At 48.4% G+C, this 19,337-nt stretch overlaps 1 protein-coding gene across 1 annotated transcript in view; it reads left to right on the forward strand.

Moving 5' to 3' along the window:
* Positions 1 to 19,130, forward strand: part of LIPC (lipase C, hepatic type) — a 154,054-nt gene extending 134,924 nt beyond the window's left edge. The window contains exons 7-10 of the mRNA XM_045786879.2: positions 1,835 to 2,077; positions 12,045 to 12,162; positions 13,698 to 13,916; positions 18,973 to 19,130. Of these exons, the coding sequence (XP_045642835.1) occupies positions 1,835 to 2,077; positions 12,045 to 12,162; positions 13,698 to 13,916; positions 18,973 to 19,084 (692 nt within the window). The 3' untranslated portion in view covers positions 19,085 to 19,130. The remainder of the gene's footprint in view (positions 1 to 1,834; positions 2,078 to 12,044; positions 12,163 to 13,697; positions 13,917 to 18,972) is intronic.
* Positions 19,131 to 19,337: the final 207 nt, after the last annotated feature.

Consider the following 19,337-nt stretch of genomic DNA (forward strand, 5'->3'; position numbering starts at 1 on the left):
AGCTTTAATCAGCTGGTCCTACAGGGCCTTGCTGGGATTCTTCCAATTCAAAGTTCAGTTCTAAACATGTGTTTGTCACTTCCTTTATCTCGGGGCAGGAACTGGATTGTGGCATTATCTGGGTTGTGAGACCACTTCTCTCTCAAATCCTAGACTAAAATATTGCACATGGACAACACACAGAGGATTAAAGAACAAGCCTGTCAGCAAAAATGCATCCATGGGTATTCCAACTCTCTCATTACTACAAAATATCATCCTTATGAAAACATGCCAACTCATGCTAAGCCAACTGGAGGCCCCCTCCCCCACCCCATGTACCTCCTTCTCACCTCCATCTGAGAACACGCTCTCCTGTGATTGCGTCACCACCTTCACCTCTCCAGTATCAGAACGACCTTCACACTCAACATTATCTCATTTTGGCTGGACTCCCAGCCTTGCAACCACCTGCGCCTGAGAGAACCTTCTGGGAACTCGCCCTCATCATTCCTCACATGCTCCTCATGTCATTGCCCCTCCAGTCATCCACGGGGCCTGTTCCATTGCGGGCTGACCAACCAGCCCTCCTCCCAGATCCACTTCCTCGCAAAGCTCAACACAGGCCTGGTACGGAGTAACTAGTTGCCTGATAAATACATCTCTCTTTGTGCCGTTTGCTCTTTCGTGCGAACCTTCAAAATGGTGGAACCAAGAACATTTATTTTGCTTGCCCAATTTTGGTGTGGTTTTTCTGGGTTTTCTTCACCTTTAAGTTTAAAAGCAATCCCATTCTGCGGTGGTTCTTGAAAAGCACCTGAACAGAAGGTAATTTGGTAACTGCTTTGCCACCCCAGCCCCACCAGGCTAGGTGAGCTGGAATGAGTTAGTGAATGCCTGTGAAGCTCAGTTTTCTCTTCTGGGGGAACAGCTGCCTCAAGGGGCTGCGGTGCGATTCAGGAAGCGGACGAGTGAAAGCGCTCAGCATCGTACCTGCCTCATAGCAGGTGCTCAACAAATGCAGCACGAGACCAAGAGCGAGGTGGCCAGTCTTGGCATTTGGCCTTCAGACACTGGGGAAAACAGCTTTTGGCAAAGTTACCTGTGCTGTACCGTCACGTTAGGCACTTTACATACCTTGTGGTGGTTCTTCAACATCCTTGAGAATAATTTATTAAAGATTAGGTTAAGATTTGGAGAGTCTGAAACCAAAAAAAGGTCAAAAATTCAAGGTAGATAAACTTCCTAACCTTGCCGTTTTGGGATAGGCCCATGCACACCTGGTCACCAGGATGTATCCTTCCAGAAGCCAGTGCCCTTGCTGTTTTACAGCCTGGTTACCCATTGGAGGCAATGGCTGCTTGAGGACAGAGGGCAGACGTTGTGGGAGAGGACTCAGCTTTCCCCAGACCACTGGCTGAGCCCCAGGAGGACCTTGGCTCTCATTCACCTGGCGGGGTTAAGAAAAGAGACATTCCGTACGAGCCTGTTCCAGCTAACTCAACCCAAGGCATCCGCACTTGCGCATTTTTAGCCATTTAAGACAAAAATATTTTTTTACATAAATCACACTACCCTGTTTTCTTAAATAATTCAGTATTTTCTTAGGGACTTAGGCTTCCAGTTAAAACACTGGGGTGGGGGGGGGGCCCTCAGGAGCCCCACGGTGCCTGGGGTGATGCCTCTCCACCACGTGACTGAGGGTCCACTCCTGGCGTTTTCAGTCACCAGTGGGCCAGCCTCTGTCCTTCCACCCCTCCTTCCCAACGAGCCGCTAATCTGCGCACGATCCTTCAAGTGGAGGGTACTTCGGAAAATCGAGGGGTGCTAACATGCTTCTTGCCCTGTGTTCCAGCCATCGGCCAGACCTTTAAGTGCTCCCACGAGCGGTCGGTGCACCTCTTCATCGACTCCTTGCTGCACGCCAGCCAGCCGAGCACGGCCTACCAGTGCGGCGATATGGCCAGCTTCAGCCAGGGCCTGTGCCTGGGCTGCAAGCGGGGCCGCTGCAACACGCTGGGCTACCACATCCGCCAGCAGCGGCAGGGCAAGAGCAAGAGGCTCTTCCTCGCCACACGCGCCCAGTCCCCCTTCAAAGGTGAGTGTGGGGGTGGGGGGGCTCGCCCTGCTCTTTCGGTGTCTCTGAAACCGCAGAGTCCAGACAGCGATGTCCACACAGCCTCTCTCTCTGTTCCCAAGAGTGTGTCCACCTGGTTGTCAAGAGCCAGGAGGAGAAACCCTGATACTTTCTGGAACGATCCTTGGGTGAGGCTCTCTTCATCCAGTTGCATGGTCCCCTAGGATGTTAGATCCTGGAGGCATCTTTAAACCCCAGCTGGGACCCAGTGCTCTCCGGCCCTGTTCACAGCCTCCAGGAAAAAAAAGAGGCTCCAGGCTGTGTCTGTGGCTCCTCATTTCCTCTGAAGCTGGGATCCGCTGGTCTCACAGGGTAGCACTGTCTTCTTGAGACCCTCCAAAGAGGAAGTCTGGCTTCCAACTTGCCTCACCAGCTCCTTAGCCTTGGGGCAGACAGCGAGCCCCGGGCCCTCTCTGGGCTGAAGCAGAGGTTGGAGCTGTGCCTCTTCGGGGTCTGAAGCCGGCAGAGAAAGGCTCCCCCGAAGCCCGAGTCCTCCAGGAGCGAGCAAGCTGCCATTAACATTTGTCTAAGGCCTGAAACAGCTCCTGAGTGATCTAGCGTCTTGCCGTCTCGCTGCACATGCTCCCGGCACCGGGAGGAGCTCGGCACTGGGCTGTTGGCTAATTACCGCCCAGAATACTTGTCGCTGCAGAAGGTGAACATGTCGTCACCACCACTTTGCATTTGCACAGCATTGTATACAAAACGTTAGATGCAGCCGTCACCTCTTTGTGGTCCCACCACAGCCAAGCAAGGTCGACAGGGCTGGTTACGATCTCTTTTTCCAGAGGAGGGGAGCGCCGCCTGGGCGGAGTGACCCGCCCACGGCCGCACGGCCTGGAGGGAGGCCAACAGCCAGGTGCATCCGACTCTCGGTCTGTGTTCCTTTTATTGCCACACTCACAAGTTCAAGTTCCCAAGCGACTTATTTTTTAAGCACAGGATTCCTGTTTATCTGAACTTGCGCTCCCCAGCCAGATTTCCCTTCCGCGAAGCCCAGGCATGACAGAAATCCGCTGCGGGCAGCCGATAGCTTCCGAGAACATCACCATGAAGGCAGATCCTTCCTGCCTCGAGGGCCAGTGGGTCCCCTCTGCTGTTTGCCCCTTCAGGGTGGAGGAGAAGGCACCATCCGAAATCAGGCGAGGGAATTTGGACGGGCTCCTGCCTCGGGGAGCTCCCCCACGGCAGGCTGCCAATTAGACACTCATTTGGGTTAACCAGCCCCTCTTTTAAATGGCAAGGCAAAGCTGCCTGGAGTGATTAAGGCCCTCTGATAAGCACATTTCGCTGGATCTACTTTAAATCATGGCATGTTAGCATTGCTAGAGGCTCTTCTACCCTGCCATTTCACAGACGCAGACACCCAGGCCCAGATGGGGAAAATCTTTTGCCCAGGGACACAGAGTGAATTCCTGGCAGAGTCAGCATTTAGACCTGGACCTGCAAACAACTAGTTGAGGGATTTTTTTTTTTTTTTTTAAACCTCAGGAACCTGCCCCTTGTCTGTTTGTGGAGATGAAGGAGGAAGGAGAGAAGAAGGGGAAGGTTTTGTTTTCTCTTTGAGATCATTTGGGAAGAAAGTGAAGCCACTTTTCACCCTCCAGAGCTTGGGGGTGTTCTAAAGTGAAGCACTTGGTCCAGCTGGAGGACATCTGCTGGGGGCTTGGAGATGGGGGGGGGGGGTGGCAGGCAAGCATGCAGAGAAGGAAGAGGGGAAGGAAGACCAATAGGCACAACCAGGATGAGTTCCTCCCTTTTGCCAAGGACCTAGGTGCCCGACCACCACACGCCGCTGGTATGAACTCACAGGGGTCCCTTTCCTATGAAGGAGGACCAGAGAACTGCATTCAGGCAGCACCACCCCACCCCAGCAGCTACCAGACACCAGCGTGTTCATCCATTCATTTATTCTTCAAACGTAAATTGAGCCAGAATAGTCAGTCCCTACCCCACGGGGCTCACTGGAGACCAGCCCCCGCCCACACATACAGGCTCAGCGCCATCCCAGGACAGGCAGGGGGTCCCTTGGAGACAACACGCGGGTGTCTTTATTGCCAATGATTCACCTTGCTCCAGACTCTTCTGACGTGCTTGGGACCCCCAAGACCAGTGATATGGAGGCTATCCAGGCAGTCAGGACTGCCTGAAACTGGTCAGAACCCATCCCAGCCCGTGACAGAGGCTCTATGCTGAGCTGTGACCTGCACTGCCCCCTCCCCTTGTCTGGGCCTTCCAAATTCTCTCCCATTCTGCTTCAATCCTTCCAGTGAGCAAAATCCTAATCTGTTCGCTGGTGGAGAGTAGCATCCCTGGAGTCACGTCAAGCTACCCTGGGTATGGCCGGAAATTATCCCCAGCTGAGACTCCACCCATTCCGGAACAGCTGTTCATGGGGTGCTGCAATCTGGATAATGCTGTGTCCCCCAGTATGGTAGCTGCGGCTAGCTAAATTACTTAGAATTCAATGCAATCAAACATTCGATTCCCCAATCACCCTAGCCACCTTTCAAGTGCTCAGATACGTGGCTGCCATATTGGAGAGAAATGCATTGCCTCCCTCATCACCGAAAGTTCTGTTGACGGTACTGGCACAGGCCTTTAATCTAGGTCCCCATAACTACACCATTCTCCACCCATCATGGTCATGAGCATCTCTGACTTGGGCCCTCCAAGCGTACTTCCCTGGCATTTGATGAATACTTACAGATTCTTAAAAGAAGAGACTTGCCCAGCCCTGGTTACCGAGAACCCATAATTCATATTTTTCAAGAACATCTAATTGTATGATATATTTTAGTGCAGGATCTGGCTGGGCAAGATAAACATGGCCTCCTGATTGTAGCTTCACAAAGGGTGATTAACTTAGCCCTCATGCCTCTGGCTCCTAAGATATTTCAACGAAACCATCAAAGGGTCTGTTTTCTACAGCCAGAGCCCAGTGCCCATTGGGAGAGTACCGCAAGGCAGTTATTACCCACTTCTATTTTCACTCTCCCAAGAAGAGCCTTCACCAATCTGGGAGCCTCATCCCACCTAGGGGAACTTGCTTGAGTACTCTTTCCTTCTGGTTTTCCGACCAACCAGACTCTGACTTGGGGGAATCTGTCTTTGACTTTCCTCCACTACTTCTTTGGAAGGTTTTTGCTAATTTCCAGAAGAGGTCCGCAAAAAGTCCTGGGTGTAGTAGAGACAGGGATTGGGATTGGGACTAGGGAGTGTCCAGAATTTGGCTTTGCTGCCAACTTCATATATGTGACCTTGACCTAGTGACAAAACCTATGCAGGTCTCAGTTTCTTCAGCCACAGAGTGATGGTGTGTGGATGAGCGTGGGGGTGAACCACTAAAATTGGCACCTGTGGGGTGCAGCTCAGAACCGTGCCTGGTCAATTCGGTACATAGGAAGGGAATAGGTAGGTGTCACTGGGTTAACACCTTCTAGAAGCTGGGCGCTTTTATACGTGCCGTCCCATCGCGTCACATCCTCATGACCACCCTGTTAGAGTGTTCTTGATACCCATTTTACACATGAGGAAACTGAGCTTCAGAGAGGCTGTGAGTGCTCACGACCACATGGTGGTGGGTGGCAGAGAGTGGACTCCAGGCCCTGAGGGCTCTTATTGCCCTCCCACATGAGGCACCTACGGGCACAGACAGCGGGCAGCAGGATGCCAGTCAGCACAACACTCTACCACACACACATGCACACAGAGACACACACACACACACTCCCCCAATCCCACCCCTAGCAGAAGAGGCCAAAGAAGAGGCAAACATCCAATCCCATGACATCAGGGTATAGGCGAGGAAAATTTTTCCTCTACCCGTTTTAGGTTCTTTTGGTTGGCCTATTAATTAAGTTCATATAAAACAGATAACAAGAGAAAATTGTAATTTCATGTGTACTAGAGCCTCACAGAGCTGTGAGAGGTTCAGAGAAGTCAGGCAGTTGAGGCCTATCTGCCATCCTGAGCTAAAGGGAAGGGGGTGGGGCTGTGGGGCTTCAAAGAGAAGGAAGTTAATTCATAGCAAGATGGGAAGAGCAAACGTTTGCGAAACGAATGTTTGTCACACCATGCAGAGACCATGGGGCACAGAGTGGAATCAACAAACAGGCCAGGAGCCCCCCCACTTACCACCCCTCATACCCCAGACTCTGCAGCTATCTGTGGGGGGAGCTCTCTTCCTGGACTAGGCCCTGATCTAAATTCTTAGAGGCAGATAAACGGGAGGCAAAAAGCTCTTCCTGAGTCTTTTGGGCCTTGATTGTCTTCCACTTAAAACACCCCACGTGCCAAAGTGGCACATGACGAGAGGCTCGTTCTGAAGCACGTCAGGGGTGTCACATACATGGTGCTGTGAAGCCCAAATGTGGCCACCAACGTGAGCACATGGCTGCACAATATACCTGCTTCCAAAACCACCTCGCGGGGTGACCCCTGCGCAGTGCCACCCTCAGGCCTCTCAGTGCCGAGATCTGCAGCCTCCCTCTCGAGTTAGCGGCATCTCATGTCTGAGAACAAGCCCTAGGTGCTGCAAGACAACACGAGAGGTCTCATTCCTCCCATCTTCATGAAAGAAAATCGATACACTGAAAGAAAAAGGCCTCTTTGATGTTTGCAAAGAGAGTCATAGTATCTCCCAGAGCCTGTATCTAATGATCTGGAATGTTTTTTTCCATGAGACAAAAAGAAGAAGAAAAATGAGGAGGAAGAGGAGGAGAAGAAGAAGGAGACACAAAATATTCTCTCTCCATAAATTCCACAAGCCAATGTCTACAGTGGCCGGCTTATAAAAAGAAGCTTAAGTTGTTTTTTAAGTGGCACCAGTGGGGTTCACATGAGACCGGAATCTGGGGTTTTTAGGGTATTGAACCTCAGGAGCACTCTACTCTCCAGAGGCCTCACATCTCAGCTCTAGGTGGCATTTGCCTGATCTCATTCAGGGTTAATGGACCGTTTCATGCTCTTTATCTTTAAGACCTAAAATAATTTCTCCTGCCTGAACCAAGGAATGCACTGGGCTGGCCCCTTTGCAGTTACAGGATCAAAAGCATTTTTCCTAAATCATTTTTTAAAGTCCATGTCATGAGGGAAAGTGAGCAAAATTACTCCCACTTTTTTCCTCAATCTTTGTAACAGCATCGTTGTCCTGGGGGGGGGGGGCAGGGAGAGGGAATGATAGGCAAATTGTCTCGTTTTCTTTTAAAGAAAAACACAAAAATCCAAAATAAGAACATCTCATTAGTTCCCAGTATGAAAGGCTCTTTCATATTTACAAAAATTATGTGATTTCAAGATTTCTCTCCCAAAAAGTGAATTTCTTAGTGCAGGTAATTTGGGACTGCCTGTGCCATCAACCTGCTTAGTTCTACATCCGGGCTTTTGCAGACACAAGGGTGCCCTGATCCCCCACCCCTGTGCCCCTCCACAGCCCACACATCTTTCAGGAGTGCTTGGGAGGCCGGGGGACTCGGGCCCCTCACCACTCCTGCACCTTTGGTTGTTCCAACTTCCTGCGCAGGCCCCGCCCCGGGGAGACTCTGCAGGAAGCCAGGTAATTCTCATTCAAAGGATGGGAAGCTAAAGGGGTCCTGGCAAGCAGACCCTTGGATTTTACACCTTCCCCCAGAATTGTGGAACCGTGGCATCTCGGACGTGGGAATCCATCTCCTACTCACGATTTAAGAACAAAGGAAGACAAAAATCTATCTCCCATCTCCGGCGCAGGCATGTGAGACATTTGTCCCCACTCAGGGGCTAGGCATTCAGGGGACAGGCAGGAAGAATGTGCCGAGGCGATGGCCCAGGAGGGATGTCAGCGGGTGAGGGCTGGCAGGCACTCTGTCTTGGTGGCTTCGTTCCAAGAAGGTTTTGACGGCAGCCCTTCCTCAGGGGCCAAGGTTTTGCCATTTGCTTTCAAAGGGCTGATTCAGCTTGTGGAACCAGAACCCCAAGAGACACTGGGGAGGGGATCTTAGAACCCAGACAGACCCCTGGGTTCAAATTCGGCTCCACCTGCACCTCTCTGGGTGACCCTGGACACGTGTCCAAATCTCTACTTCCTTGTCTGTGACCCACCAGAGTATTTGACACCCCCAGGCTAAGAGAAAACAGGACTCTGCTGGCCAAGGCCAGCTCAAGGGAGTGGACAGGGCTCCTTCCAGAGGGTGGGCAGGAGGAAGGAAAACCACAGGGCCCTAGCCTTACTTGGTCTTGTGATGAGAACCAAAAACGAAGTAGGCAAAATGCTTAGTATGTAGCCTGGAGCATAGTAGGGTCTCCACAAATGGAGATTCCCAGTTGCAGTTAGTGTCTTGAATGCAGCACGTGTCCTGCCTTATCTTCACACAAAGAGCCCCTGAAGACCCCTTGGTGCACGGTGCATGGTGGGACTCGTGCTGATAGGAGCATTAATAGGACACCAAGACTGCCCTCTGGGAGAGAAGACATGGACATTGATGCCTACGAGACAAGAAGACAGAGGGGACAAGAGTCACAGAAGTGACCCTGCTTTCCAGCTACAAGCTCGTCTAAGAGGCTTCTGGTGGCTTCTGGTCCTCTTGTTTTCTATTCTAATACTTTTTAAAGCTTTTTCTTTTTCTAATAAGAGTCTAATTAGAATACAGGCATATTGTAGAAAACCCAGAACTTGCAGGAAAGCGTAAAGAAACATAAAAATGACCCCTCTCTCCTCTCCAAAGATAAGCACTGTTAGGTTTTTATGAATCCCCCTCCTGTACATTCTGTTTTATAAAGTTGGTCTTGTCTTAGACATGCAATTTTGTATCCTGGTTATTGTGTGGGGTTGTTTTGGGGTTTTTTTTCTACTTCTTTCATAAGGATTGAAATTGCTCCAAAAATATCTTTTAATGACTTCATAAGAGTAAATCACATGTTTGGGAATATGAACTCGGAATCAGCAGACTCTAGTCTAATTGCAGCTTCCCCAGTTCTTAGCCGCATAACAATGGACAAGTTCCTTAACTTTCCTGAGACCAGCTTCTGCAATTGTGAAATGTTGCAGAGGGAGGATAAAGTGGGCACCTTACAAAGTTGTTGTAAAGAGAAATGAGAGATAATTACGTGACGCAACTGGGCTCAGTGTCAGGGACACGATAAAAAGCTAAATGGTAGTTCTCATAACTGTCCTGATTAGTCAGTCCGTAGTCATTCTTCAACTGGTGACTATCTCAGGTGTTGCTGATTGATTTTTAGTTAAACAGCTCTGTTATGACACTCTTGAACTTACATCTCTCTCCATCCTTCAATTTTTTCCTTAGGGGATATAAATCTGTGGTCCCAGCTACAAACACTTAAAAGTTCAAGTTCTGGAGCCAGGTGGCCTGGGCTTACATCCCAGCTATGCTATTTATGAGCTGTGTGATACTGCAAAGGTCACTTAACTTCTCGGTGCTTCAGTTTCCTTCTCTCTAGGAGGTGATGACAGTATCACCTGTTGTGAGGACTAAATGAGATAATAGATGCAAAGTGCCCGGCACAGGTAAACAAAATAAATATTAGCCAGTGCTGTTATCATGCATCCTGCCAATTACCCTCTTTAAGTCCTCTATCTCCAACAGCTTTTAGCACTGGGCTGAGCACCAGTAGGCTTCCAATTCATACATATGACACTGGATTAAAACTGGTTGCTACAGGTGGTCCTTGAGTATTCTGCAAGATGCCTGCCCTCATTGGGAGGTTAACCCGAGACCAGTCCTTCCGCCCCGTCCTGTCCACATCTGACCCCCACCCCACACGCCTATGGCCTGTATCTTCGAAAGGACCTTTCCTTATGCCTCTGTTCAACTTACAACACTGTCTGCCTGTGACAGGCTTCTCTTGATCGACCCCAAATAGTATACGGCCTCTCAGAGGCTTCTGGGATGTTAGGCCACCCAGGGCTGAAGGACAATTTCTGGAACCTGGGCCCACAGCCCTTCCCTCATTTCTCACCCGCAGCCTCACAGTCCCAAGAGTCTCAAACTACCTTATCCCATGCTTAAGGATCTGAGCCCCTGTGACGCACAGGGCCCTGGGCTAGGTGCCAGATGATGCCCAAGCTGGCTCCTACCTAAAGCAGAAAACTCAGGGCCTATAAAAGTCCACTGTTCGTGTTTGGCTCTTGCCGTGAACATAAATATGCAAAAAGAAACTTTGGTGCTTCAGAGTAAACCCAAGAGACAACCCCAGGCTCATAAGCAAGTCTACCACAAAACCTAAATGAGAAGGTTGGTTTAGGCCAAAGGGGAGGGTTGTGCAAACAACCCAGAATCCCAGGGAAACAGGCAGCCCGGGACACCGCAGCTGGGGCGTTGGCAGCATGCCACCCGTAGCAGCTGCGGCTTGGTTCGTGTGTAGCGACCAACCTCCCGTGGCTGTGGGGCATTTGGTAGGTAGTAGATTGCCTCATGAAGACGACGAATTTCCACGTGCCGGGTGTATGGGATGGATGAACAAGGGGCTAGTGCCGTGATCTATGCTTTCTCGTGGGAATTCTCCTGCCACACAGCTTGAAACTCAGGTCTTGGATTCTCAGAAGCGGCTTCCATCTTGCTAAATAGTAATACACACCATGTTACTCCCAAGCCAACTGTCGGTTCCTTCATCCCACCAGGTTTGGTAGACACCTACATCATGGAAGTCACTGTATCAGGATTAGTGGATTAATCATTACCTAGAACAGGAAAGGCAAATACACAGCAATCATCCCATAAATCCCTCTCCTCTGCCCAATGCAGACACCAGTCCTTCCAAGAGCCCGGGTGTAGCCTCGGTACCCGTCTCCACATAGGGCTCTGGGCAGTCCAGTCGATTAAGCGGAACTGGCATCCCATATGAAACCTGTTTGCCATCTTGGAACTAAAACAGTACAGGCACGTAGAGAATCTGGAGACAGCAAGAGACAGAAGTCCAAGCAGTCCTTTCATTTTGGAATGAAGTGGGGTAATTGCAAGAACAGCCCCATAGACGGTTGGTGTGACAACACAGCGTAAGTCAAGGCCATCCTAGGAGCCTTAGCAATAGGCCCAGGCTAAGCGACAGACTCTGCTATGTGACCTTGAACAAGTCCCTTCCCTTCTTGGGCCCCGGTTTTCTTATTTATAAAATGGGGATGATGACAACAATACCTCGTAGGGTTCTTATGATGAGTGAATGACAAGAAGTAGTGCAAAGTGTTTAGTAAGACGTGTGTAATAGTAAGTGATTTGCTTTTATTAATTAAATATAGACTGTATTTAGGTAAAGAAGAGTAAAATAAGTTACCCTCTCCTACACAATCCAGTAGAGGGACATTCTGAACATTTGATAAGATGGAAACATTTTAGGCCCAAGTGCTAGAACTAGAGTTGTCTTATTTCCATCAGAGAATGTGCCTGTTGAACCCCACAGGGCTAGTGCCCAGAAACTGCCCCAGAATACAGAGATGTGGTCATTGGGGCATATGCTCCTGAACCAGGGCTCTGTGCATCCCCAAACAGACCCCACCAAACAGAAGCAAAAGTTAAAAATTGCAATGCGTTCTCTTGCCTTCGTGGGGTGCCTAAAAGCGATAATATCCTTCAATTTATGAAAGGGAACTCTTGCCAAATACACGGAATAGTCCAACAGGACTGTACCCAGAAGTGGGTGAAGATGCTAGGTATACCATGTTCCTATTCTGCCGCCTTCTGTTAGGTAATTCTTATGATATTACCAACACACCATATGCCCTCTGTAAACATTCTGTACAGACTGAGAAGAAAAAAGAAAAAAATTCAAAGCATTCATAATCTCTCCATCGGGGGGAAACAAAAGTTGGTATCTATCCATCCAGACTTCTCCCTTTGCATTTTTAAATTTTAAAAATATGAGATTTTTAATTAAAAAAAAATCCTATTTAAATTCTCTTTCTCCCTCCCTCTCCCCCTCCACCTCCTCTCTTTAGTGTATCATTACCAGCTCAAGATCCAGTTCATCAACCACCTTGAGAAGCCGGTAGAACCAACTTTTACTATGACACTCCACGGAACAAAAGAGGAAAACCAGAAAATTACCATCACTCTGTGAGTATAAGGTGCAGCCCCGTCTGTGGTGATGACACGCGACTTCTTCTCACAGGGTCTAAATGGACCCCGTACGTTTCAGGGGCCAGGCCAGACACAGTTTACTCTTCTCAGCCCATATGACTGTCCCAAACACCTGTCAGATGGATGTCCCCCCCAAACCCAGCACCTTATCATCCCTCCTCGGCCTCACCCGGTCCCACAGATTGCTTGATGGTGAAATTACCTGTGTTTACGATGGGTTCATTGTGAGGTGAGCTGAGGGGAGAGGGAAGCCAGAGGTGGCCAAGTCCGTCGTCCACAGTGCAGGAAGAAGAGCCAGGCCGGAGGAGCTGGGAGGGCTGGAGCAGGCATCTGCGGGATGGCCCTGAGCTCCTTTCCAGTGAGGTCTGAAAACCATAACCCAGAAATACAACTGGTTTCAACTTGGCACAAATGTCCCATCTCAGTCAGCCTGCACTGCCAGCCCTGCCTATCTGTCCTTTGCCCTGTTACACACCTGCTCGCAACACGAACAGTGGCCTCATGCCTCCCTCGGAGGCTCCCCAGCCTTCCTGATCAGAAAGAGGCTTTTTCTCTGCATCTCGACCCTCAGTGTGGCCTCTTCCTGGGAAGTGACACTAGCCCTCCGCCCACTCCAGCGATAGTCCTCAGCTTCCAGAAGGTCTCCCCGAGCTTTGGATCTCTGGTCACCACACTGATTCCATCGTTCAGCAATTAGTAGTCAGTGCTCTGCGTCAGAGGTAGAGAGGACCCCAGCCCTGCGATGCTCACAGCCTAGCAGGGTGGATGGGCTCCTAAGCAATGCTTCACAACATCCTGCAGGAAGAGTTCCGATGAGCCGCGCAGAGGCTCTTCATCCACCTGTCTCTCCCTAAATCCAGTGTTACCTTTGCACCGTCCCAGATCTCTCCTGGGGAACAGCTCCACCGTGGAAAGGGCATTCAGCCGCTCCGCGAGGGCTGGGACGGGTTAATGTCTTGGAGAGATTAGTCAGTAAGGCTGCTAACGATGCTTAAGGATCTGCACTTAAATCTTGCTCCAAACTGGTGCGTCCCTTTAACATGTGGTTTTCTCTTACTGTTAAACTTTGTTGTATCTATTTGTACGGGGAGAAAAAAAAAAGCATGAGGGGGAGACGAGTGTGGGGTGGCTCTAGTGTGTTAATATTACAAACCTCCAGGGAGCTGAACTGCCCAGAGGTCTGACCAAAAGCCCACTGTCTTCTCAGGGGCAGTTTTCCTGATTTGTTAACGTCGAAGCTGGGAAGCCTGAGCTCAATAGGGTTACCAGATTCATATGGCAGAACTCCGGAGCCTCTTCATATGCTAACCCAGAAAACCATGTTTTCCCAGTATCAGTGGTCTGGCCCACTCCCTGCTGTTTCTATTAACAGTATGTCCCACAGCAGTTTGGAAAATGCAACAGAAAAGACCTTCCCAAGTCACTCAGGCAAACCCAACACAGCCGGAATGTGCCCACCGTGACTTTGCTGTTACAAATAAACTAGGTCTGATTTCCTTTGTATCTTTAAGGGATGAAGAAATTACTAGTAATAAGACCTATTCCTTTCTTATTACGTTGGATGTGGATATCGGCGAGCTGACCATGATCAAGTTCAAGTGGGAAAATGGGGCAGTCTGGACCAATGTCTGGAACACGGTCCAAACCATCATCCCATGGAGCAGAAGGCCCCTGCACTCAGGCCTTGTTGTAAAGACCATCAAAGTCAAAGCGGGAGAAACCCAGCAACGGTGAGTACTGACTCAACCTCCCCTGATAGCTATCGGGCATCTTCGCGTGCCAGCACCTCCACAATTAACCCTTGCATTTATATCATAAAGTGGGCACTGTCATGTCCTAATGATGGCACAGAGGTGCTCAGAAAGGTGAAATGACCATCCCGAGTTCACACAGCCATGGGCAGAAGGATCAGGATTTGCACCCAGGTCTTCTGACTCCCAGCCTAGCCTCTTCCCCTGCCTGTGGTTCAGAGCTACCTGCCTCGGAGTCTGAGAACCACCTCACTGGCCCAGCGCTTTTCAAACTTCGGCTGGATCGCCAGGAGATGTTTGTGGGCGCCGCAGTCCAAGGACTGCACTTTGAGTGGCAAGGACCAAGATGTGACTTTTCCTTTTTGCGGCTCACCCAGAGAAATGCTTTCAACCAGATCACAGTCTCGAAATCCCATTCGGTGGGGGCGCCTTTCAAATCTTAGCGTGCCAAAGGGTCACTGGGGAGCTTATGAAAGAGGCAGGATTCCTGAAGCCACCTGCAGACCTTCTGACGCACGGTGGTCTGTGAAGGGACCCAGGACCCACATTTGCTAATAAAAGCCCTAAGAAATTCTGATGTGGACCGACGGAGTATTCTTAAGGAGCTCTGCTCTGTGCGATTTAATGTCTCCCTTGGTCCCAAAGTCTCCCAGGGACAATAAGGGGTTGGGGACAGAGTAAGACACAAAAGAAAGAGAGAGTGGTCCAGCTGCCCCCTCAGTCCTGTCGGCAAAGGGATGCCCAATATTTTGCCATGGCAACTCTGCTTTTCTACAGTTCTGCACTTCCCCATGAAAGGAGAATTCTGTCCCTCCCCAGACCCTTCCTCCTCCTTCCCATCGTGTTCAGGAAACTTGTCTCTCCTCTCCCACCTTCCTTTGTTGGGAAGCCCATTTCTCTCTCCAGCTTGTCTCTAATAGGGATGGAAAACAGCAGGCCTCTCACCTCTGAACTACGCTCCTCCCTCACCCCCCGGGCTGCACGGCCAGGAGCGGCCCGTGGTGGATTTATGCCCCCAACTCCCTTATACAACAGCGCTCTGAGATTTTATCTCCCTGGGATACAAAATCCTGGCAATTACTAAGAGCATACTCTGCAGCCTGCCAACAGATTTCTCCACATGATCAATTTGAGAAAATTAAATTGCTTCTCTCCTCTGAGACACTTAGCTATTCTTGCATGACTTTCTGGCCCTTTAGAAGAGCTCTGCGTCTGACAGCCTCCCCTCCCCGCAATCCCTCAGCTCGAGGGTCATTCCTCAAGCCTAGTGGCTGTTCACCATGACAATTCTCTGTGACTTGACCTGAAAGGCTGTATAAAACAGGCCACAACCTTCTCACTGGTGCTTACGCACAAGGTTCTGAAGAAGGAAAGAGCAGAGGGGAGGGAATGGCGCCTCCAGAGCTCCCACTGCACGGAGGGCACGGAACCACGTCTAGAGGGTTAGTCTCATGGAACCTTCTTCCCAATGATGCTCGGAAACGGGCAGTATTGGCTGTGCAGATGAGGAAGCTGGGACTCACAGAACTGACACAGCTCGGGGGCATTGCTGATAATTGTCCGAGCCCAGATCTGACTCAGGGTTTGGCTGGCGCCTTGCCCTTTTGCTGCCCGTGCACTGTTCCCATGAGTTCCTTCCTCTGTTCATCTTGGCCCCGTGATCTGACTTTCCTTAGTCTAAACCAGCAGAGTTTCAGGGCTGAGCATTCCTACATCTGCACATCAGACCCTTACTCGGAGCTGGAGTACATGCTGAAAAAGGAGGCGGGCTGCTGGGACGTGGAGCTTTTTAAGCTGCAAGTACTCAGTGGCTCCCATGTGTCTTCACAGCATGAGGTACCACTGGGGGAGACTGAAAACACAACAAACAAACACAAAACTGAGTGTGGCCCTTGGCAGAAAGAAATTCCAGGACGTGATTAGGAAAACAAGATGCACTAATTTTACTAATAACATGTTCCTTCCCAGTGCTTCTCAAACCTTAACATGTCCACGAATCATCTGGGAATCGTGTTAAAATGCAATGAAAACGTGGGTGGGGTGGGGCCTGACATCCTGCATCTCTCACAAGCTCCCAGTTGCGGCTGCTGCTGGCGCACGGACCACACTTCGCATAAGTGAAGGTCTAGCACTGCATGGTCTAGGAAGCCTAGAAGGAAGACAGCAGTTCCATGGGGCTGCCCGCAACATGCAGTGGGGAGGCCAGGCGATCCCAGAGAGCCAGGCAGCGCGCAGAGCAATACAGTAGGCCGACTCCGATGGCTGGCATCTGCCAGCACTAAGCTCAAGTTCCACTTGCTGCTCACCCTCCTGGAGCCTTGGACGCTAATTGCACCTCTTGGAGACTCAGTTCTTCAGCGATAAATGGAGTTCATAATACGTATCTCCTGAGACCAATGACAAACTACCAATTTTTGACTCTCTCTACAAACCATAATCCCAGAGTCAGGATGCAAATATGCAACCTCACACTCTTTATCTCTCTGCTAACTACAAGGCACAAAAATGGTTAAGGAACTCACTCTGCCTCCACGGGAGGAATTCCATGAGCGGTGATTTTCTCTTTCAGAGGCACAAAGTCAGGGATGAGAGGGCCTGTTGTGGTTGAAGAGACAGAAGAGAAAACATTGGTTCTACAGCAGGACATCCAAAGCGATCAGCTACACATAATGAGAAAATGTTCAATTTCCACATAATCACATAAATGCAAGACAAAAATCAATGAAATGATCTCTGGTCACCCATTAGCTTGGCAGGAATTAAAAAACAGACGACATCGAGAGTTGATAAAGATGTGGAGAACCAGGCAATCTCATACACTATTTGGAGGAGTGCAAATTACAGAGCTTCTGCAGAATTTCATTCAACAACTTAACATTTAGTGAGCACCTAGCTTATACCAGGCACTGTTGTAGCCACCAGGCAGGGAACAGAATAGACAAAGGCCTCGGTCTCATGGAGCTTACATTATCAAAATTTTAAATATACATAATATGCAGAATTTTAACTCCAGGTGTCGATCCTGGAGAAATACTCAAAATAGCCACAAAAAGCAAACATGTACAAAAATGTTTGTTGCGGTCCTATCTGTAAATAAACCATCAGGAAAATCGCCATGTCCATCAGTAGGAAAATGGGCCTAATGCACTGTGGTACATGCACACGATGGAATATAGTGCAGGAGGTGAAAAAGAATGAAACAGAGTCATATGTAGTGAGATGAACAGGTCTCCAAGTCCATTAATTGATGGATTGATGGCAATGAAAAATGCCAGAAAAATACATACATTATAACCTCACTTTTATTAAGAATTCTTTATGTTTGCATATGAACATCAATATACGTGTAAATGCATAGAAATAGGTCTGGAGATGGGGCACCTGGGTGGCTCAGTCAGTTGAGCATCCGACTCTTGATTTCGGCTCAGGTTATGATCTCAGGTTGTGAGATTGAGCCCTACATGGGAATCTGCGCTCAATGGGGAGTCTGCTTAAGAGTCTCTGGTTCCTTTCTCCCTCTGCCCCCCCAAATAAATAAATAAATCTTAAAAAAAAAAAAAGGAAAGAAAGAGAGAAAGAAAGAAAGAAAGAAAGAAAGAAAGAAAGAAAGAAAGAAAGAAAGAAAGAAAGAGAAAAGAAAAAGAAAAAGAAAAAGAAAAAGAAAAAGAAAAAGAAAAAGGTCTGGAGAGACATAAACCAAACCAGGAAAGTGGAGGGGAATGATATTGGTGAAGGGTGATGGCAAAGAGGACCTTTAGTATTTGACTTCATTAATTTCTTTACCATTTGAATTTTTCAAAATTGCATTCACAAACTATTCATAGTTTTTTAATTTCAGCTTTTTGAAATTTTAGGCTTATTGAGATATAATTGACAATTAAAATTAAGATATTTAAAGGGTACATCACTGTGATTTGATATACGTATACATGTGAACAGCTCGCCCCACCCAGTTATCTAACACACCCATCACGTCACGTATATAACACAGTGTTATCAACTGTAGTCACCCTGTTTTACATTAGATCCTCTGACCTTATTCATCTTATAGCTGAAAGTTCATATCCGTTTACCAACCTCTCCCTATCCTCCCCTCCCCTGGCCCCTGGGAACCACTTTTCTACTCTGTTTCTATGAATTTTACTTTTTTGGGGGGGTAGATTCCACGTATAAGTGATATCCTGCAGTATTTGTCTTTCTCCATCTGACTTATACACTATTTTAATTTAAAAAGTCTGATTTAATGAAGACTTGACCTTAGATGCAATACAAAAAAAATAAACAAACATAAAAAAGGAAACAAAAAAACAAAAGAAAAAGAAGAAAGAAGAAAAAGCTATAAACTAGAATTCTTTGTCACTATTGATAATTTTTTTCCTAGTAGATGCAAGCTAGCAACACAAAACAGCAGCTCAGTCCAAGCTAACGAGCAGAGCAGTGAAAGCAGTGTAAGGCTTGGTCTCCAACAGAGACCCAAAACACAGAGCGATGTCCTCTCTAGCCGGACAGCATCTGCACCAATAAGAGGAAGGGGCTGGGCTTACAGGGCTGAGCCCAGCAGAGGCTGGTGACAGTGGCCTCGTGCCCAGGGACCTTTAAGAACAGCACTGACAAACTGGAACGTGTCCAAAGAAGGAAGGCTGCGGAGAGAAGCCTGCCTTGTGAGGAACAGTTGAGACTGCGAATGTTTGCCCTGGAGTCAGGGCAATGCAGTGAAAGGAACAATAGTTACCCTCAAATCTTTGATGAGCTGTGGTTGGGGAGAAAAAAGGAGAACTGCCCCGAGGACTTTCTGTTCTTACTGAGCTGCAATCACCCCAGTGCAGAGCCCCGGGAAGCGGCCTTACACTGATTGCTTTCACTGGCTTGGGTTTTATTTTTCTCTGAAGTTCTGAAAATACATGTGCACATAAGAATCCAATTTTTAAAAAAATAGCATGCATCACATAAATTGAGTTTTTATTTGCAAAGGATGGAACACTTCAATAAGTTCCATCTAAAAGTTAATGCTGTGTTTGCTCTGTTTTCTACTCAGAATGACCTTTTGCTCAGAAAACATGGATGGCCTACAGCTCCACCCAACCCAGGAGAAAACCTTTGTGAGATGTGACGTAAACTCTAAAAAACTGAAGAGGAAGATCAGATGAGCTTTAACGAAGATCCAGCGAGAAGAATAAACGATTTTCTTCCTCATCTGGATTGGTTACTTTATTTGGAAACCCAAGTTATATAAACAATCTTGCATAAAGTTTAAACAAAGTTTAGGTTTAAAGGGGGAGTATGTTTCACTATTCTAAACCGAGCTTTTAGAAGCTTTATTATGTAACTGTATTCAAATATTTGTGTAACAAAAAATTTCCTGATTGTATCTCTGATTAAATGGCAATATATGCAAATATA

The sequence above is a fragment of the Ursus americanus genome, chromosome 36 (assembly GCF_024610735.1).
Source record: "Ursus americanus isolate L20-20 chromosome 36, mUrsAme1.1.p, whole genome shotgun sequence".
In the NCBI taxonomy this organism is placed as follows: domain Eukaryota; kingdom Metazoa; phylum Chordata; class Mammalia; order Carnivora; family Ursidae; genus Ursus; species Ursus americanus.